General features: G+C 38.8%; 1 protein-coding gene across 1 annotated transcript in view; it reads right to left on the reverse strand.

Annotated features, from left to right (window-relative positions):
* Nucleotides 1-22,734, reverse strand: part of dnai4 (dynein axonemal intermediate chain 4) — a 116,597-nt gene continuing 93,863 nt past the window's right edge. Inside the window, exons 13-18 of the mRNA XM_048539720.1 lie at nucleotides 22,358-22,482; nucleotides 14,959-15,057; nucleotides 11,378-11,607; nucleotides 8,454-8,604; nucleotides 5,539-5,652; nucleotides 1-558 (exon numbers count right to left, since the gene is read on the reverse strand). Of these exons, the coding sequence (XP_048395677.1) occupies nucleotides 547-558; nucleotides 5,539-5,652; nucleotides 8,454-8,604; nucleotides 11,378-11,607; nucleotides 14,959-15,057; nucleotides 22,358-22,482 (731 nt within the window). The 3' untranslated portion in view covers nucleotides 1-546. The remainder of the gene's footprint in view (nucleotides 559-5,538; nucleotides 5,653-8,453; nucleotides 8,605-11,377; nucleotides 11,608-14,958; nucleotides 15,058-22,357; nucleotides 22,483-22,734) is intronic.

The raw sequence follows: 22,734 nt of genomic DNA on the forward strand, positions 1-22,734 counted from the left end.
GAAATTATTTCTTTCAACATATTTAAAGTGGTATATGTTAATATTTTACCAAGTTAAAATTTTACTTTGAAATTATACAATGATATCATCATTTTAAATCTAGAAATCTGCTTGAAATGAAAACCTTGAAGACTTTATACAAGACAAGTAAATTTATTGCCAGGACAGTTCCATTCAGGCCTTGATGGATTTCTTTTTGACTTCACCGGTGATAAATTTGTTTTACCAAAGTAGTTCGATATGATTGTACAAACTATAAAAAAAAACACTTGGTGCAAAATATTTGACCAGAGTCTTATAATTTGAACATATATTGAATATTTTTAATTCTTTCAACTCTCAGTGAGAAAACTTGTGTTGAGTTAATCTCAGCCAGGGCAGTAATTTGGATACAAAGCATCCCTGGGCAATGAAATGAAGAAAAACGTCCTGTGGCATCCATCTTCTGATCCATTAATCATAACGTGAATACATGTCGATATTGAAGAAGATAGAATTGGGCTCAGTGGTCACACCTTCCATGCATGAATCATCTGCTGCTACAGTCTAAGGTAACACCTGACAGTAAATAAAAATCATTAGGTGGCATATTTAAAATAGTCACAATTTTACATATTACTATATACAAGGTTCTGCTGTGAGAATATGGTGTCCAAAAAATTACTGCATGCATGGCAGCCAATATAGCAAATCGCTGAAGGCTCCTGAAGTCTGTCCAATCAACAAAATTATGGCAAGTTTATTCACTTCTCCTAAATTGCATTAAAGATTCGAAGAAAAATATTCAGCAGTTAAAATTTTAATTCATTGTTATATAAAATATTTCAGATGCTGGTGTTGCCTCTGTTAATGCACACAGAAGTTTGCAGAACAGAATGCATCAATTGGAAATTTGGGGCAAATGGTAATTTAGTGCATAATGGGATGGAAGTCCAGACTTTTGACCATTGTGGTTTGTGTAAGTTTGAGGCAATAAGTATCAAAATGTTCGTAAATGATGTGGACAGGCTAGGAAAGTTGGCAAAGAACTTTGGTTTGAAGAGTTATCTCTGACTGGAATTCTTCGTGGTACTCCACATGTGGTATAGCTTTAAATTGAGGTGTGAAAGATATAGGACAGATGTCAGAGGTAGTTTCTTTACTCAGAGAGTAGTAAGGGTATGGAACGCTTTGCCTGCAATGGTAGTAGATTCACCAACTTTAAGTACATTTAAGTCGTCATTGGACAAGCATATGGACGTACGTGGAATAGTGTAGGTTAGATGGGCTTCAGATTGGTATGGCAGGTCAGCACAACATCGAGGGCCGAAGGGCCTGTACTGTGCTGTAATGTTCTATGTTCTATATGTTCTAATAGAGGCACAGATTATTTTCTAAATGGGGAAGAACTTTGAAAATCTGAAGCACAAGGAGTTGGCACTTAGGAGTTCTAGTTCAAGATTCTCTTCAGGTTAACATACAGGTTCAGTTGCAGTTAGGAAGGCGAATGCAATGTTAGCATTCATTTCAATTAGAAAAGAAGAGCAAGCATGCACTTCTGAGCTTGTATAACGCTCTAGTCAGACTGCACTTGGAATTTTCTGGGCAAGTTTTGGGTCCCATATCTGAAGAAGAATGTGTTGATCTTGGAGGGGGTTGATGGAAGTTTGCAAGAATGATCACGAGAATGAAGGGCTTGTCAATTGTGGAATGGTTGAGAACTCTGGGTCTACCTTGATATTGTTTAGAAGGATGAGGGGGATTTCATTGGAACTTATAGAATACTGAGAGGCCTGGATAGAGTGGTCGTGGAGAAGATGTTTCCCCTAGTAGGAGAGATTAGGACCCAAAGATATAGCCTCAGAGTGAAGGCATGACCATTTAGAAATGATATGAGGAGGAATTTCTTCAGCCAGAGAGTGGTGAACTCATCGCCTCAGAGGCTGTGTGGTCCCAGTCTTTGAGTGTATTTAAGCCAGATAGATAGATTCTTGATTAGTGAGAGACTCAAACGTTACGGGGGAAGAAATGAGAATGGGATTGAGAAGCATATCAGTCATGATCGAATGATGGAGCAGACTTAGTGGGCCAAATGGCCTAATTCTGCTCCTGTATAATTCAGGTTGTTGCTTGACTAGTGAGTACAATTTTGCAGGTTAGCTAGGGCTGAGTTTGCCATTGTTGATTCCCATGTATGAGTTGCAGCTGGGTCATGGAGTGATCATCTTCGGACAAATGGAAAAGTGAAGGAAAATGACTACTTGCACTGTGAGATGTCCAATGTGCATAATACGGACTAAACAAAATAACTCTGCAGGATGATATTTGCTATGGCAAATAGAAATGGATTTAGAATATATTAATTGCACAAATATTTAGTTGCATAAAAACTGTGGTGCCAAAATTAATAATGTGCTCTTCATCTGACTCACTACCAGATTCATTTTTATTGAATATTAAGGTAAAATCCAACTTTGGTGTTTGTATTTTCCTTCTCAATTCTTTGCTTTCCAAGCATAGAGCCAAGAACACTGGTACACAGCTTATTGTTAGAATGAAGTCAAAGCTTCCACTAACCACCCAAAATAATTCCCCACACAATGTTGTGTATGTGAAATGTTCAAGCTTAAATTTAAAAAATTAAGCAAGTCAGATTTTCCCATTACAACCAACGTAGCTGTAATTAGGTTCTGTCAAACATTGCTACTAAGATAAACAATTACACATAAAACCCTACAAGATGAAAAACTATACATTCCTAAACATAACATTTGAAACCAAAATAACTTTTATAACAATGTAACTTTGCAATATAAAAGAAATATGCTAACTCTTTCAACTTACTTCCTACTCACTGATTCTCCCAGTCATTGCCCTCTTTTACTCGCCAATCCTCTCGCCAACTGCCCTTCTCCTTTCCTGCATTCTCCAGTTCAACAATCTCCTGCTCCTTGACTTTCCTGCTTGATGACGCCCTATCTTTTAAACTTTACACTTACCAATCCTCCCACTCACTGCCTCTCCCAATTCTTGATCCTTGTGTTCCTCATCTCTAACAATTGCCACTTTCCTCATCAGCTCTATTTCACTTTACTGCTTCCTTCTCCTGAACCATCCCTTTGGGAGCTTAGTGAAGGGGCAGTAATAGGGATGAAATAAGCAATGGAGTTAGTAGACTAGTGGGAAGATCAAGGAACAAGATAGGCAATGAGCAGGAGTGACTGTAAGTGGAAAGAATGGTGAGTGGGAGGAACGATGAGCAGAAGGGTTTGGGGAGGTGGAAACATTGGCAAGCAAATGCGGTAGGAAGCAGGGGATTCCAGCAATTAGGTGGATTGAGGAACATGCAAATTGGGGAGTGGGGATGGAAGCTTCAAAACCCATATTGTTAAAACAATTAGAGTAAGAGAGTCATAGAGATGTATAGCACAGATACAGACCCTTCTGTCCAACATGTCCATACCGAATAGATATCCTAAATAAATCTCATCCCATTTGCCAGAATTTGGCACATATCTCTCTAAACCCTTCTTATTCATGTACCCATTGAAATGCGTTTTAAATGTTGTAATTGCACCAGCCTCTACCACTTCCTCTGGCAGCTCATTCCATGTACGCATCTCTTTCTGCGTGAAAATGTTGCCTCTTAGGTCCCTTATAAATTCTTCCCCTTTCACCTTAAACCTATGCCCTCTACTTTTGGACTCTCCTTCCCTTGGAAAAGACCTAGTCTATTTACTCTATCCATACCCCTCATGCTTTTACAAACCTCTGTAAGGTCACTCCTCAGCATCCCACACTCTGGGGAAAATTGCCCCAGCCTATTCACTTTTCTGAACCGTTTCAAGTTTCACAAAATCCTCCCCATACAAAGGAGACCAGAATTGTACTCAATACTCCAAAAGCGGCCGAACCAATGTCCTTCACAGTTATAACCTGACCTCCCAACTCCTATACACAATTTACTGACCAATAAAGCAAGCATACCAAACTCCTCCTTCACTATCCTATCCACCTCTGGCTCCACGTTCAGATTCCCAACCCCAGCCTCATCCCATGACCATCCCCGCCTCCTTGACCTGAAACAACCTGTCCATCTTCTCTGGCACCTATTTGCCCCTCCCACCTCACTGACCAATCCCCACCACTCCCTACCTGTACTTACTTATCACTGTCCCACCTATATACCCCAGCCCTACCCCTCCTCCCTCTATTTATTTCTGAGCTCCCTTCCCCCTCCCAATTTCTGAAGAAGAGTCCCGACCCAAAATGTCAACTTTCCTGCTCCTCTGATGCTGCCTGGCCTGCTGTGTTCATCCAGTTCCACACTGTGTTATCTCTGACTCCAGCGTCTTCAATTCTTACTATCTACCTGTTCTTGGATAAACTGGATACACATAACAATAACATTTAACCTCACATTTTTTAGCCCTGAGCTAACCTGGCTGTAGAATATAAATACCTCTATGATGGATTCAACTCCCCTGGTATGCTTTGATAATATTTCCAGTAAGTATCCCCCAAACTTTCTAAATGTTACACCTACATTAGCAAACATTGATCTACCGGTAATTCAAAGGTAATTCTTGAAAGAATACTGGGGTAACTTTGCTGTCTGCACATCTAGATGATAAATACAAATAGTGGTTCCCAATCCATTATAGAACAGATCTGATTTCAATCTATTGAAATAAGCAGAATGAAAATCAGATATGACAAGGTGTAGAGCTGGATGAACGCAGCAGGCCAAGCAGCATCATAGCAGCAGGAAAGCTGACGTTTTGGGATGCTTGGCCTGCTGTGTTCATCCACCTCTACACCTTGTTATCTCAGATTCGCCAGCATCTGCAGTTCCTACTATCTCTGAAAGAATGAAAATCAGGCTGGTTCTATAATAAGGGTCAGATTGCCACCCAGGTGGTGAAGATGGAAATTTATCTCACTGGATTGCCAAAAATGAAGTGATTCCAATCTGTTTGTTCTGTTATATTTTGCTTTGAATCAATAATTTTGATAAAATACCATTTTACCTATAGATTGATTGATAGGATGTTCTTGAGCGGATATTTATTTCGGAAAGCTACGATGATCTGCACAAAGACAGGGCTGCCATAGTTTCAAACAATTTCTATCTAGTACAGCATGTTCCCCAGGGTGAAAAAAACTAAATGATGACTTCAATCCCATCTGAAGCAAACAATGATAACTGTAAAATCAGATTTACTCAGATAAATTGCCTGTTATTTTCTTAATCTTTCCTAATATCAAGGAGGAGCTGCAACAGTAACTAATAATACATCAAATATTGTTAACATAAGCAGTAATCAAGCTTGTCAAATTAACCAAAGTGACTGGCACCGACCTCCTAGTTAAAATTCTTTTTTACCTGTTGATGCAATTTGAAAATAATACAAGTATTGTAGGATAAAACTCAGCTGAAAAGTGCTACAAAATATTCTTTAGGAGTATAATTAATTCAAAAATTGCTGTATTAGTGCATTTAACTATTTTAAAATCATTTTTCGTTTCATTTTAATATATTTTTAAAAATCACTCAACTGTATCACAAATATTAGTCGCAGGGGTAGTTGGCTCTTCTGATGAATCTTTGTAAGAACTGCTCATAACTTGGCTGGCCAATGTGGTTGTAATGATGCCATCGAGCACAGTCAACTGCGGTTGCAGAGAAAATAAGACAGCATTAATTACTGCATTACAAGTGTAATTGAAGCCCTGGTCAGTTATTAAGGTTCAAAACTTCAAAACCACCAAAGATGGATAGTATTTATCCCAGACCACCATAAAAGGGTTGAGGAAGAAAATTTGTTGGCTTTGCTGCACATTATTAGAGAGTCAATAAGCATTGAGGAAGTGCAACATGTTGAAAGCCAGCTAAAAATCATTCACAAGCAAATTCAGGTAGTTAATCATACTTCAGTGCTGGGTAAATTATTTCACAGAAGACGAATACATATACCATAACCTGGTGAAGCGCAGTCAACATAGGAATTTCCCTCAGAAGGGAAAACTCATCCTGAACAATATTATTATTATTATCAATACTAAATTGAAGTAAATTTAGAGTTGAAATCTAGATCAAGCAATTGTTGGGTGAGTAGGGCAAGGGAGTTGCCAACACAATATCATTTGTTTGATGCTTGAACAATTTTGGCAGTCAGGCCTTGTTTGAATTTCAGTAGTGGGCCCACAAAATTCCGTGGATGGGATGATGTCAGCAAAAGGGTTCACTGTCTGTTTGAACACCTGATCCTTGAATTCCAGTCTGAAGTTCAATTTAGCATTAGTGTGTCTGCTACAAGCTACCTGAAAACAGGTGGGTGAGTCCATAAATTAAGGTGCCATGCTTTTAGCCTTGATATTATGGAGGTTTGGGAGGAATGGGGAGGGAGGGGGCTAAGGGGAGGTTGAGCTGTTCAGCCGTGGTCTAATTTAAGCCCTTAAGTGGGAAATTAATGCAAAATTAAGGGCTTAATCATGTCACCAATCGGATTTACTGGGCAGTAGGAATGGCTTGCACCCATATGTAGCCCAACAGGTTTAAGATCAGTGAAAGGTGGGGTGCAGTAAGTCCCTTATACTAATCAGACGAGAACTCTCCCTCACAGTTTTGTACCCACTGTCCTTGCCTAACATGGTATCCCACCTAACACCCCTCCATGCTGGCTTGGGCAAGATCCTGGACTTAGCTGGGTTTGGTGGCATCAATGGTTCTCATTCTTTTCTGGCCTCTTGCATTATCTGTACTGGTCACCAATCGTATTGTGGCATAGAGCCACGGATCTCCAACTGGCAAGCAGAGTTTTGAGGCAAGACTAATGTTCCCTCTAAACTGCATGGATGCAAAGCCCAATAGCCATTCAGAGTATACGCACACTAATTGCATTCAATTCTGGTTTCTCCAGCCGTTCCACACACAAAACTTCAGAGGTTTGCATAGCAGTTGGAGAACTCAAAAGGAATGTAGACTGAACTTCTTCCTGAAGAGAGATGGAAGTCCAACCTCATTCCAATCAAAGGAGTGTCACGCTAAGAGATGAAGCAGTGCAAGCCAGCATAGCAGAGGTGAACTTGCTCTAAAAAAAAACTAAACCCAATTTTATACTAGCGTACAGGGAGTTCATCCTTTGCATTTAGTCATTATTCATGGATCAAAGAAGGCAACCCTAGCTGCAAAAGCAATCTATGATGATGGTCTATAATTTATTATTGTTACTTGGAACTTTTTTGGCTTTTAGTACTGTGAAGGTGACTTGCTTTTGTAAAGGACGAAAACAGTATTTTCAAGTAATGATGTGGCTTCTGACAAATGCCTGGACAAGCTACCTGATTATATAATTACTGAACTGTTTACTAAGTTTAGCTTCTATGAGACAGGGAAAGAGAAGTCAGACACAAGTTCAGTTCAGAAGAAAAGATGTGCTGTTTAGTCTGAAAAGCAGTCAATGTGATTGGAAAAAGAACATTTTTTTCTTAATGCCCGGTGTGAAAGTCAGTGAGTTTCCTTGTGTGTCTCTGGGAGAGACAAAAAAAATCATACCTGGTATATCACTGAAAAAAGTGTTTGTGACCTTATTAGCTGAGTAAGAATTTAAGGGGTGAAGAAAGGAATGATACTTCATTGGAATTGAGTATGTGTAGAGCATATTGCTGGGGAAAAGAGGTGAATCTTTCTTTTTGCTGTTGATGATAAGATCTTTTCAAATTGTTTCATGAATATTTAGTCTGGTATTTCTCAAGCAATGTGAATATGCTAAGTGACTGGCCACTGATGTAGCCAAATTACAAAAATAAAACATACGGTCTATCAAGCCAGGTTTCATTCCAGGATCTGACTTTTTGAGTATTAACATCAATTGCAATCATAACATGCCACCACAATAAAATTCTGTCACTGGAGTGGTTGATGGTCTGATTATTGGGGCCTGCCTGGCTGTCTGCCTGGTCCAGACAGATAAACATTTCCTAGCTGCACTGTGAGGGCATTTCAAAATAAAGTGCACATACACATTCCATTGCAGCTTCAGAAGTGTCCACTACTTTTAGTGTTGCTGCCAAGGCTACAAAGATATATTTCTTTGATCAGGCCAACAACATGGTTAACCAGCCCTGTATGCATAATTTTAATGCACTTGTGATGACCAATTAAGAGCTATTGGAAAGATTGCTGACATAGTCCTAGAACCTGTCCTTGAAAGTTCAGTCCATAACCTGCCAAAGAAACTCTTGATCTATGCCTTAGGTGTACAACATGCAATGGAAAATATCAGCCAGAATCTGCTTACTATTTACAACCTTAATTGTTACATTTAAATACATGGGAACATTATGTAGATAATCAACAATAATTTGCATACTGAATCATAAAAGATATTTCACTCAAGTATAAATTTTGCAGACACATTTAGAAGACAGAAATTCATATGACATTGTATAGTACCCAAAATGCAACTTACAGAATCTTCCACCAGGGGCATATTAAGGAGCTCATATATAATAACCTCTCCATTGCTGTCACCAACAAGAACACAGTCTGTATTATTAGCAAACAGTATGGTGGACAAACTTGATTCTTCACTAGCTGGGCAGATAATAACAGGATCCAATCTATCAAAAGATGTAATAGCAAAATGAGTAAAGAATTAATGCTTTGATCATTTGTTCTGGTAATTCTCTTTTTACCAGAAAGGAATACAATTTGAAATAAATGGTACATAAATTTTACAATCTATATTTTTTAATTTGATCACTGATGTCATGGATTTGTATGCACTAACCTCTAAGTCATTATTCAGAGTACATTTAACAGTTAATTATGAAAATCAGTAAGGTCTCCGTTGAAACCCTCATAAATTGCTAACAACGCTGAACTGTATTTTAGAATGTGATATTTAAAATCTTATAAAGTTACAGGTGTGAGGGGCACCTTGCTATTGCATTTGCTTACATAACAAGAGCAGCTAAAGCATAGAACTTAGAACACTACAGCAAATGAACAGTCTCTTTGGCCCACTTTATCTATGCCAACCGTGATGCCATTCTATACTAATCCCATATGTCTGCACATGATCCGTATTCCTCAATCCCCTGCCTGTTCATGCCTAAATACCTCTTGTCTAACTGTTATTGTATTTGCTTCTATAACATCCCTGGCAGTGTGTTCCAGATTCTCTGTGTAAAAGTCTTGTTTAGCGCATTTCTTTTAAACTTTCCCCCTCTCACCTTAAATCTATGCCCCAGTATCTGAGATTTCTATCCTGAGAAAAAGGCTTCGACTATCCATCCTATCATGCCTCTTATGATTTTGTTTACTCCTATCAAGCCACCCCTCAGCCTCTGATGCTCTAGGAAAAAAAAAATCTTTGTCCAACTTTTCCTTATAGCTAATATATGCCAACCCAGGTGACATCCAGGTAAACATCTTTTGCAACATCTCCAAAGCTTCCACATTCTTCCTATAGTGTGGTAACCAGAACTATATACAATATTCCAAATGCAGCCCGACCAAAGATTTATAAAGCTGCAACATGACTTTCCATATTTTTACTCAATGCCCTGATCAATGAAGGCAAGCATGCTATATGCATTCTTTATCACATTGTATTGCCACTTACAAGGAACGATGGATTTATATCCAAATTTCCTCTCTTTTCAATTATATCAATTATTCTAAGGTCCAGCCATTTTATTGGACTTTTTCCTCTTGGATTTGATTTCCCAAAATGCATCACCTCACTCTTACCTGGATTAAAATCCATCTGCCATCTCTCTGCCCAAAAACTTCATAATAATTGAATAATTGATTTTCTAAAAACATTAAAGGTACTACATACATTTAATAATAAAGAATGTTCTTGCTTTAACCTCAGTGGCATGTAGGAGGCTGAGAGGTGACCATATAGAGGTTTATAAAATTATGAGGGGCATTGATAAGGTCACTGGCTAAGATCTTTTCCATAGGGCAGGGGGCCCAAAACTAGACAGCATCGGTTTAAGTTGAGAGGGGAAAGATTTAAAAGGGATCTCTGGGGCAAGCTTTTCACACAGAGGGTGGTGTGTATTATGGAACGAGCTTCCAGAGGAAGTAGTAGAGGCGAGTACAATTACAACATTTAAGATATTTGGACAAGTGGGTGGATAGGAAAGATTTAGAGGGATATGAGACAATTGCAGGCAAATGGAACAAGTTCAATTTAGGAAACCTGGTCAACATGGAAGAGTTGGGCAGAAGGTCTGTCTCTGTGCTGTATGATTCTATAAGATAACATGGCGCACTGCAGTTTTCAAAAGTTAGTCAGAACATCTGTTATATTATACCAGTGTGAATTTTTCATCCTGACTGCAATTTGGAACAGGTCCATTGCTTTGTCTTCAGATAGTTAAGAGGCTTGTTGTCTTTCTTTATTTCTTCTTTATTCATTCATGGGATGAGGGTGTTAATAGCTAGGCAGCAATAATTGCCCAGAGGGCAGTTAAGAGTCAACCACTGTTGTGGGTCTGAAGTCACATGTAGGCTAGACCAGATAAGGATGGCAGTTTCCTGTCCAGTCTAGTGTTAATACCAGTAGGTCATCACCTCCACCCCCAACTGCCTTCATTTATCTCTATCCATTTACCTTGATTGATTCAAATTAACGCTATAACAATGCCAACTGCTACTCAAGGCAACATTATTTTGGCATTCAGCTGAGTTTAAGTTCTAAAGAAGCTTTCCCCATTGCGTGCTTTAACTCACAGGATGATCAATGTATTCTCCTCCACTGGTACTTTATAGTCAGTGGCTTCCACATTTTTGACATCAAAATATTAATTAGCCATTTAAAACTGTGACAGGACCAGACACCTGTAGCAAAAATAATATTTCTCCATGCTACCTGTCCATAAGACCGATTTTCTTTGGAGCAAGTGAGAACCTAGAAGATTTCATACAATGCTATCTCCTTGAGGTTATTCTCCCATTTCTTCCATCCTGTCTTGTATCTGTTGCTTGGATATGATTTTGCGGATGCCTGTAGTTCTCATGTCCTTTACCTAAGCATTCATACTTTAGATGTGATCCTAGATAGTGATGATTAACAAGAGTCAATCCCTGGCATCACTTGATGTCCATGTAGTAAACTTTCTGATAGGGCTCATTTGATAGTAGTCATATTGTTCAAAAATGGGGACCCTGGCTGATTTCCATCAGTTTCCCTCCTACACCCATTGCACCCACTCCCTTAACACCCTAGCTAAAATGCAGCTAAGATTAATTGCAGAACTTCAAATGCTTTTGTGGGTAGCTTAATTAACTTAGCTCAAGTTAAAATTCAAAATTACAATATTCTAGGTTTGTGTCTTTGTGACTTTTAATAATATTTTTAGAAAATGGAATACTGACATGCTGACAGCAAGGTCCCAGATTTCCACTCTGTCCTCATTCACAGCTCCAAACACAGTGGCAGACTTTGGCGACCACATGATGTCATGCACAGCCTTTGTGATAGTCGAAGAAAAGCGGAGAATGGGCCTTAGGATTTCCTGGCTCCATACATGAATAGACCAATCAGCAGAGCAGCTTAGAAAAGTGTCTACAGAAAATGGCGACCATGTTACTTTATATACTGGCCCCTGGAAAAGAAACATAAAGATACAGTTTGTATTTGTTATGAAATATAGTTATTAAACTTGATGTCTTGATATTGATTGTTTGCTTCAGTGTATCCACATATATCCACTTTTAAGATAAAACAATGAATAAGATTAAAGAATATGTATATTCACTCAAACTGCTTCCTCCACTTTCCCTGTGCTTGAAACAAGATTTCTTGTATCATTTTTGGCTCTATCTGTCTTGAATCCAAGATTTTTTAATTTGTGGAGTTCATTAAAATAAAAGCAAAGCAACACAGAAGGTAGAGAACTGAAATAATAACATAAAAGTGCTGGAGAAACTCAACAGGTTTAGCAGCACCTCTGGACAGCAAAACAGAGTTAAGGTTTTGAGTCTTGACATGACTCTTCTTCCAAAAAACATTGTAGTGGAATCAAAACACTAAGTTTTTCTGTCCACAGATGCTGCCTGATCTGCTGAGTTTCTCCAGTGTTCTGTTTGTATTAATGTAGCATTCCTTACTTCTCACCATCTTCTTTCTCTTGTGTAATTTAAATCGCTCCAAAATTCAAAACTTATATTTGTCTATAATTCCTCTCTGCTATTTTTTAAAGTTGGTGATGTCGTATGTGGTTAACTGGCTCTTCACCCAGATTTTTCATGAAAATAGGTCATACTTCATTTACTGAAATAAAGTTACAGCAGTAAATTAATTCCTATCAATAGACCTACAATCTGATGACTCCCAGTGAATTCTTAATGTATCACCATTCAGGGTTCTCTATGCTTCAAGAAATGTGCACATGCCCAAATTCCTATCGTCTCAACTTAGAAGCAGCACAGTGAAATTAAGAATTGCATAAGTATAGAAACTGTCATCTTCAAAACTTGACTTTTCCCTTTTTGTCCTTCTATTCCTACAAGAAATAACTTTGAATGGGATAAAGGGGGCCACTTTTTAAATGTGAGCCTAGATAATAAGTGTCAGCAGGCTCATGAGCTTTGAGGCTATCATAGCTAAATCCACTACAGTCCTTTCTGAAACACACCTAAAGACTGTAAGTAAGTCTTTACTGAACAACAATCAGAACGTTAGCCATGACTACTTCTTTTCCAGTACCTATTAACGCTAAGGATAGTTGTGATGCTCCCTATCTGAACTTAGTTAACAAATCACAGATCATCCTCTTTTCTCAAAACATCTAACTGATATGGCCAAATGCTGGAGCACAGGAGCATTTACTCAAAAGAGTCACATCATATTTGCCTGTTATTGTACTCATAGTTTATTACACAAAGTATGTGCATTATAGCTTTTAGCATCATTAACTATGCTAAAACCTATTGTTCCAAGTAGATTTTGGTACTAAAACAGATCAATAAAAAAATGAATGTGGTAATTACTGTATTTGCAATCACTTTTCAAAGCAATTACTGCAGAATTCTACAAATGTCAATCTAGCAATTAACAGCACTTTAGTTTCAGAAAAACATATACTGTAGGCTTTGATATTGATGGAGATTCTACTGTTCTCTCTTTGCAATGCTGATGGAGAACAGATAAAATGTCATGATTTTTTTCAGGTGACTGAAGATGGCCATTCACACCATTTTCCTACGGTCTGCCAATCTCTGTAGGATTTCAAATGGAGACTGGTGGAACACTACCATAAGTTAATTTGCTGCTGTTTTCTTGGAAGTGGAATATGGATGTTATTGTCTAAATTTCAAGATGGTGGTGGAGCAGGACCCCAGAGCCAGAGCCATTTCTTTTTTTTTCTGCTTTTCTTGTTTCCTTTCTTTCTACTTACCTCTCATCCTTGGATGTCTTCGATGGCAGTGAGAGGATGCCCAGCGTAGACTCCAGTTGAAACCAGCCAAGATGTCAGCAGAGTAGCAGTGCAGTGTGCAGGCCTGTGAGCCCAGGACCCTAGAGCTTGTCTGTTCTGCCTACTTTTACTTTGTTTTTCTTTCTCTGCTTTTTTTTTTAAAACTTAAACTTTATATCCTTTCTGTGAAGAGGTCAGATAGCATCAAGGTGTCCAACACATTGGAGGCAAGGCTTGTTCCTTGCGGCAGCAGTGGAGGGAGGCATGATTGTGTTCCCAGCAGTGAGAGGCGGCGGCACGTTTAGGCCCTGTTCAAGGTGCAGGGCCCGGCAGTTTCACTGGTGGCTGCATTACGGAGATGGGCTCAGTGCAGTCTTGTAGTGGTAGTGGCCGAGACAAGGTGGTGCAGAAGAATAGTAACACAGTTCTGGAGTGGTGGGGCAGCAAAAGGACATAAGCCTGGCTGATTGCTTCATGCTGGTGATGGTCTTAGTGTTGGGGTGAAAGAGCCTGGATCCAGGCCCAAGGGTAAGTACTTAAGAAAGACTGCAAAGTTGAATTTGAACTTTATTTCTTTACTTTTCTATTTTATATCTAAGATTTTGTACCTGGGTACCTCTGTACGTAAGACAGCACCAGAGAATGGCGATTTTATACACTTTTTCCCTGTACTTCTCTATCCTTTTACTTGAGTACACATAACAATAAAACCTAATAAAGCTTACATCAAATTCAAAGTTGACATAGACCAGATTTTAAAAAATGCTTGCAGTGTTATGATCAGAAAAAGAAACATGTCTAATTGGTATATTGTTAGACTATCTTTACTTAAAGACATTCCTTTACTTTTAATATGACACATCTGGACAGTTTTCCACATTGTTCTAAAATATAACCTATGACCTTAACTTGCTCACACTAGGAAAATAACTCATCAAATATATCAAAATATAATAAATTGAACAGATTCTGTTCCTTTTGGCATCCACCCTCATCATGTCTCATGGGATGTTCTTGAGCAGAAGCTACAAATACTGCAATACTATTACTACACTTAAAAAGACATTCCTTTTACTTTTAACTGGGGCATCAATAATTTAATCTTTATATATTAATAAATTAAATATATTGCGGGGTAGAATATTAATTGGCAGCTTGTATCCAGTTGCGGACTGCTATTTCCTGACCTCCCATACCAGTACAAAGTCTCAGTTATCACACTATCAAGCCTCACTAAATGGCATCTGTACACGTCTTACCTATTCTGGCTAAAGAAGAATATTGTCTGTAGAACATATGACAGCCTTTAACCACCAATCAGCATTTGAATAAGTGTGACCAAAAAGCATTCCAATACAGTCATATAGTGATGGGGTAGGTTTCGGTCTTGGCTGGATACCCTAGACTTTCCAGAGCACAAAGCACTGCTGTCACTTTTTATGAATTAGAACAGACTGCAGAGCTGGGATCATATAAACTGTGTATTCACTGAATCATCAGTAGAGCTAAGTTGAATTTTGTACTTCAGTTGTCACATACCTTGTGGGCTCCATAAGTTTCTAGGAACTGTTCATTGTAGGAGTACGAGCATTTATGAATATAACCCTCTTCTGTGCCAGCCAGGTAAATATTAGCTTCCTGCAATAAATCAGAATACATTCAATGGTGGCAAAATGAAGTGGAATATTATCTACATAACCTAACTCTAACCCTAACTCACACAGCAAAAATTGGATAATGTTGGGCCAAAAACTATTTAATGCTGATTTTTAGTTTAAAACTATCTCTACTGGCATCTCATTGACAATATGGAAAATAGTACAAGTGTATCCTTGTTTGCAAAAACAGGACACATCCAATATAACAAGGTGTAGAGCTGTATGAACACAACAGGCCAAGCAGCATCAGAAGAGCAGGAAAACTGACGTTTTGGGTCTAGACCCTTCTTCTGAAATGGGCTATTGGAATGACCATTTCTGAAGAAGGGTCTAGACCCAAAATGTCAGCTTTCCTGCTCCTCTGATGCTGTTTGCCCAGCTGTTTTCATCCAGCTGTACACCTTGTTATATCAGATTCTCCAGCATTGGCAGTTCCTACTATCTCAGGACACATCCAAGTTGGCCAATTACTGCCATATCAGTCTACTCTTGATCATCAGTAAAGTGATGGAATGGATAATTGACTAGGATTAATTTAATGCACTTGTAACAAAACAACTCACTCATTAGCATTCACTTTGAGTTACACCAAGGCCTAGCAGCACTTGACCTCATTACAACCTTGGTCCAAACATGAAGAAAAGGGCTGAACTCCAGCGGGTGAAGTGACAGCAACTGCCCTTGGCATCAAGACAGCATTTGAATGAGCATTACATTGAGGAGCTCTGGCAAAACTGGAGTCAATAGGAGTTTAGGAAAAAACTTTCGGCCGGTTGGAGTCAAACCTGGCACAAAGGAAGATGGTTGTGATTATTACAGGTTAATAATCTCAGTCTAAGTACAAAACTGCGGGAGTTCCTCAGGGCAATGTCTTGGGTTCAACTAGCTTAAGTTGCTTCATCAGTCGTCTTCCATCCATCATGAGGTCAGAAGTGGGGATGTTCACTGATGATTGTAATATTTCAGCACTATTGTGATTCTTCAGTTATTGATGCAGATTGTATATAGTATATGTTATCCATATATGGTAAGACCTGGACAATATTGACTCTTGATGATGTGTTGGAATGTGGGATCTTATGGACACCAGTAAAATACAATGCAGTACGAGTCTGCAGCTCAAGTAGCTTTGGCTCAGGATTTATGAGCTGAAGGCCAGAATACAGAAAGTGCATGGTGGAAGGTTATCTGGACCTTTATTCCAGAAGGGAGTCATATCTTTTAGGATACAGTCTTTTTGTTTGGTCACTGGTCAAGGAAAGGAACATGTGACTGCAATTGAAGCAGATAAGAGGGCTCAGAGGGCAGCAGAGCATGAGTCTCACTTTTTGCAATTGCCAGACAGGTTTGAGGTGCTTTCAGGTTGTATGAGAGCGAGGTCTGCATAATGAATAAGGTAACTAACATGACACTCTGGTGCAGGAAACCATTCAAGTAGGGGCAGCAAAAGCATTTTGGTTGTAGTAGGAGACAGTATAATGAAGGAGATTGACAATGGTTTCTGCAGCAAGAAGAATGAGGATCAAAATAGCAGTGTTGCCAATCTGGTACGGGGGTTTAGGACATCTGCCCAGAACTGGAGAGGAATTTACAAAGGGTGGGGATAGAACCAGTTGTCTTGGAAAGAGATTCTGCATAGCTGAAACAAGAAGCCATTCACCAAATTAAGAAGCAGAACTTCAAATGTAATTATCTCAGGATTATTACCTCAGTCACATGCAATTTGGTGTAGGTCAAATAAAATTAGAAAAATGAATGCATGGCCCAAAGATTGATGTAACTAAACTGGGTAAGCCTGGGAGAACAGTAGTGGGGAAAGTGGATGTTCTAATATTAGGATTAATTATACCTGATCTATCCACGTTCTAATGAACCACATAACTCGTGATGTTAGAGAGTGTTTCAAAGCAAATAATTGGACTAGGGACCAAATTTGGGTAGTCTGCATAAGAAGTTCACAGAATATTTTCTGGATAGTTTCTATGAACAACATGTTCTGGAGACAAGGAGCAGAGTATACTAGACCCAATATTAATCAATGAAATAGGATTAATTAATGAACTGTCTCAACAATGTCCCTTAGTATCAGTGACCATTGTGTTTGAGGCCCGATTTTACACACCACTGGACAGGTTTTAAATCTTAGATTGTTCTGTAAGCCATCAAGGTTCAATGGGACCTCAAGGTTTTATTAGAGACTTCTGGAACACACGCTTGCTAAGTTTAAGGGAAACACTCATAGCTTAGGTAGGGAGACTTTTGGATTCAGTTTTACTTTGAGTGTTTTGAGCAATCCTGTGAAGTCCTTGGAATAGGAAGTAGACCAGTTATCCTGACAGGAAATGATATATTAAACTAAATTTCTTCAAAGTAAAGAGTTAATGATAGCCTCAGAGCAAAAGTGTTGGGATAATATGCTGAAGAAAATATTTAAGCTGAATACGTTTAAACTAAGATGAAACAAATACTATCTGTCGCGCCAGACTAAAAGGTAAAGGTACAAGTGACATAAAACAGCTGAGGTGCTAGATACAGGGATTCTGACCTGAGTATTGCACAAGTGGTATTTTGGGTACTATACAAAAACTGTTGTTTCTTGATTCAATTTATATGCTGTACTTCTACTGTGCTTTTAAAAATTCTTGAATTTGCACTATTAGTGAATCTTTTGGTTATTCTATTTTATCTTCATTTATTTTGTTAATAAACTTCAGTTTTATTGCAAAAGCAATATCTGCAGCATTGCATGCTTATATTTCAGTGAGAGGTCACTTTGATAAAACCCAAAACAAATCAAAATAGGATCTAGCAATCCACGTTTCTATCTGGAATCTGATATATCTGGTATTAATATTATCCAGGACCATAACAAGGTCTTGGCTGGATTTTTGAATTCATTGAATTTAAAACAGTCTAAGGCTTTCTTACTAAAGTAATGGACAGTGTTAGGGTATAAAGCAGCTGTGATGTGGTGAAGTTTAGTTCTCAGAGTTTGAAGGCGGCTTTGGATGTTGCTAGGAGTTTTCTGTAAGTCGAAAATGTATCAGTGGATTATTTAAAATCCTTGACTAAGGCGAAACTGAGGAACATAGGATCTTTGAGGGTAGATGCTAGAACAAGATCTCATACAAATGAGGTGTTTCAAGAGATTATACAACATTTAAAACTGATAGAATGAAAACCCCAAATTGGGATGTCCCAATGGGAATTAGATAAGGTGCAGTCAGATATTTAAAACATGGATGGAGAGAAAGAAAGAGTAATTCAAAAATTTGAAATAGACGAAAACAAAATACAGGGTAACGAGAAAAAAGATGAAAGCAGAGAGAAATGGTATTAAGAAACTTTGAACTCCAAAGAGTTAGGGAAATTAAAGAACACAAATTGGTTTTGAAAGAACTTAGAGAAAAGAGAAATGGAATATTTATAGATGGAAGAAGTTTTAGGGAACGGACAGAAGTACATCTAAACAACAAAAATGGAAGACTGGAACTAAAAAGTGATGTAAATAAATTAATATGCTTATATTGTAAAAAAGATCGGACACACCAATATCAATTGATGGAAATTAAATGGGAGACTGATTGCAGTCAGAGACAAATCTAAGGAGTCTTCAGATAATGAGCTATCAGGAAAGAAATTAGGTACTACAACTGTAGTAGTGGTACAGAGACAAAATACTTCCCTGGAATGTATGAAGAAGGGAGAGATGGCTCTGGACTATCATGTTTTTTTTCAGAGATTGACAAGGAAAATCAGACTGCTGGAAGTTCTGTGTTCTTTTGTATCAAAAGGCGAAGTATTTCTTTATGCGTTGAATCAAGGAGGGAAACCAATGGATATTGAGAAACACTGGAGCAAGTTAGTCACTGATGCTGGCTAACGATGCTATTTGTCTTCCAGAGGCATCGATAAAGGAGAAAAGTTACAATGAAGGTATCTATACAACTCATGACAGGAGAAAGCATCAGTGTGTCACCACTGATATTACCAGTAGGGCATCATCAGACTATTAATCTAGAGACTCAGCTAATGTTCGAGGGATAATGGGAACTGCAGATGCTGGAGAATCCGAGATAACAAACTGTGGAGCTGGATGAACACAGCAGGCCACGCAGCATCTTAGGAGCACAAAAGCTGACACTTCGGGCCTAGACCCTTCTTGATGATGCCCAGTTTTCTGAAACTCTCCTCATTAGACAATCAGACAGCCCAGGGGATTAGTCCAGTGAAACTGTTGCACTTTGAGTTTGGTAACTGTCCTTCCTTAGGTATGGAAATCAAAACTGTACACAACACTCCAATTTCAGCAAGGGTCTAGACGTTTTTACGGAAGTATTCAAATCCCTTTTTGATGAATTTATCTTCCTAGGTGCTCGTTGCACCTGCACACTAAGTTTTAGTGACTTAAGGGCAAGAACACGGAGGTCCCTTTGAATCAAAAATTCCCAACCTCTCACTATTTAAGAAATATTCTGACTTTTTTAAAATCCAAAGTGGATAATTTCACATTCATCCAGACTATATTCCATCTACCATATTCTTACCCATTCAATTAATATGTCCAAGACCTTATTGCAACTGCCTTGCAATGTCTATTCACATCTTGTTTTGTGTCATCAGTAAAGTTGAAAATATTACGTTTACATTTTGGAAGGTCTTTTACATTAAAGATCCTTTAGAAGTGTAACTCATTCTGGCTGACTGTGAGCAATTTCATGAGAACAAAAATGTCTTTAATGAGAACAGTGAGGAGTATCTCTTAGTTTTTGTTCACTAGACCCAATGCTTCTCCTTCTGCTGCTACCTTCTACATAAAGCGGCGCCAGGGACAGCACAGACAAAATTCAAGATAACAAAGTGTGAAGCTGGATGAACACAGCAGGCCAAGCAGCATTTCAGGAGCACAACACAGCTGCTTGGCCTGCTGCGTTCATCCAGCTTCACACTTTGTTATCTTGGATTCTCCAGCATCTGCAGTTCCCATTATCTCTCACAGACAAAATTCATCCATTTAATTTCCCGTTCCAACTACTGTAAGATATCACAGACCAACATACAACTTTGAAATGGTCAGGCCTGAATGGAATAATACCTGTGAAAAATGGCATGATAATGCTTAGCACAATCCTAGTACTAGTATGAAAAATCATTTGCTGGTGTTAGGTGATGGAAAATAGAGTAACAAAAATACTGTTGGTGTCACAGAGTCTGACTTTCTGGAAGGTGGGAAAGGAAGAAAAATTAGGGCTCACATCAGGAGGCGAGAAATTATTGACTGATTGGTATGCATGATAATCAATCAATCAAAGTACAATGAAAAGCTTTATTTACGAGCAGTACAGGCAGATCATAGTAAGCAAGGATGTACAGATCAAATAGACTTAGACAGAGGCATACAGCTTACATTGCACAGCGCGTGTGCTAGGCGAGATCAACAGCAAGATCAGCATTGTTTGAGACTAGAGTCCATTCATCAGTCTAACAACGGCCAGGAAGAAGCTGTTCCTGAACCTGCTCGTGCATGTGTTCAGGCTTCTGTATCTTCTGCCTGACATAATGTTGTAAGAGGTCATCGCCGGGATGCAATGGGTCTTTGAAGATGTTGGCAGCCTTTCCATAGCAGCGAGCCATGTAAATGGAGTCCATGGATGGAAGGTTGGCTTCCGTGATGGTCTGGGCTGTGCACACCATCTTCTGTAGTTTCTTACTGTTCTGGGCAGAACAGTTGCCATACCAGGCCACCCTGACAGTATGCTTTCAATGGTGCATCTGTAAAAGTTGATAAGGGTCCTTATGGACATGCCACGTTTCCTGAGCCACCTGAGGAAGAAGAAGCATTGTTGTGCCTTCTTGACTGTCACATCTACGTGGGGAATGCGGGACAGGTTGTCGGTTATTGTCACCCTGAGGAACTTGACACTCTCTACCTTCTCAACCTCCGTTCCATTGATGTAGATGGGGGCATGTTCTCCTCTTTTCTTTCTGAAGTCAATATCAGTTCTTTAGCTTTGCCGATACTGACAGAGAGTTTGGTGACATGGTGCAATGAAAACAAAATGTGGGTGACTGTTGTCCAAGGTGTGGTAGAATGTCATGTGAAGGGAAGATAACATTTGTCAGAGAGAACATAGCATTGGACAGAGTGGAGGTAGCATTGGCTGGAAGGAACATAAAACTGGGGAAAAAGAATTCACTTTCTCCACATTCGCAATTCAGCTGAGGTCTGTGCCTGAAATGGAGAAGAGAAACTTGCTGGAGAGCCCCAGCACAGTATCAGTTGAAGATTAAATGTCATCAAGGTTTTTGACATTGGACATTTCTCATTTGCCCATTGGCCTCCAATCAACTGTTGTAACAAAATTGGGCATCTAAAAATAAACTATTTCTGAGTCTTTTGTGGCATGGCTGCTTGTCAGGGTTGCATGCAGCTACTATTGCTACATCATGCCAGAAAATAGAACATATGATTATTTATTTAATTTTTATTGCACCACAATAAAGCAGTCCATGCTGATTGGGCCTGGTAAGCATATTAAGTGTTTGCTCCTACTTGAATCTTACTGGGTGGAAAGGGGGCAGGAAAGATCTTCTCCCATTTGCTCAATTTGTCAGTTTTCTGTAAAATCCTGAAAAATTGATAGCTTTGAAATGCACAAAGTTTTTAAGTATCTCCTGGTGAAAAGAAATTAGGCATGCACAATACAAACAGTAAACAAGGACTCTGTTGCACAGTGGGAGCATGCCTATCTCTGGGCCAGAAGGTCCAGGTTACATCCCACCTGCCCCAGACATGTCACAATTTTTTAATCAACCTATTCAGATACAAACAAAAACTGGGTAATTAATCAAATAAAATAAATACACAATTATTGTAATTTCCTATTTTCTACTGTTCACAGACTTCAACTCCACTCTGAAGGCACTGAATAGTGCAAAGGTATAGTGTTACAGATACTGGCATTAGAACCTCATCAGCCAAGGGGCTATCCACCTGTATACCTGATATTTAATGAAGTCTGGCCATTGCAATTTCAAAAGAATCAATAGACTCCTTTCCTCTCCTCACCCTATATCTACACTCAAACTGCAGCAGGATGCAATAAACAGTAATAAGGAACCCAAAATGGGGCTTTCATGATGGTATATTGGAAGAACATAGGAAGTAGAAAACTGAAAGATTGTAATTTATTGAGCAACAACTAATACAACTCTGTGAGCAATCAAAATTAATATTTCATTGCAAGTGAAAACACAAATATAGATTTCATTGAACATACCCTTGGGTGGAAGGAGAAACACATTCCTGCTGCGTGGCGAGAAATGGAGGCTTCACTTTTCTTTTCTTTATCAGTAGCCACTTTCTTAGATGTCTGCATTCCTGTTCGTTTTATCCTCATTAAATCTGTATGAAAAAATATTAAATTATCAGTGAAGGATAGTATATAATTATATTACTGGGCTTGCAATTGAGACGCCTGGATTATTGTTCTGGAGACATGAGTCCAAATCTCTGCACTGCAGTTGGGAAACTTAAGTTAAATTAAGTCAAGTTCAATTCAATTTAACTTAAATTTAAGTTGGCAAAAAACAGCCAGTGTCAGTGCTGGTGCCCATGAAAATATCAAATTGTTGTAAAATCCCAATTGATCTCTTC

The sequence above is a fragment of the Stegostoma tigrinum genome, chromosome 8 (assembly GCF_030684315.1).
Source record: "Stegostoma tigrinum isolate sSteTig4 chromosome 8, sSteTig4.hap1, whole genome shotgun sequence".
NCBI lineage: Eukaryota > Metazoa > Chordata > Chondrichthyes > Orectolobiformes > Stegostomatidae > Stegostoma > Stegostoma tigrinum.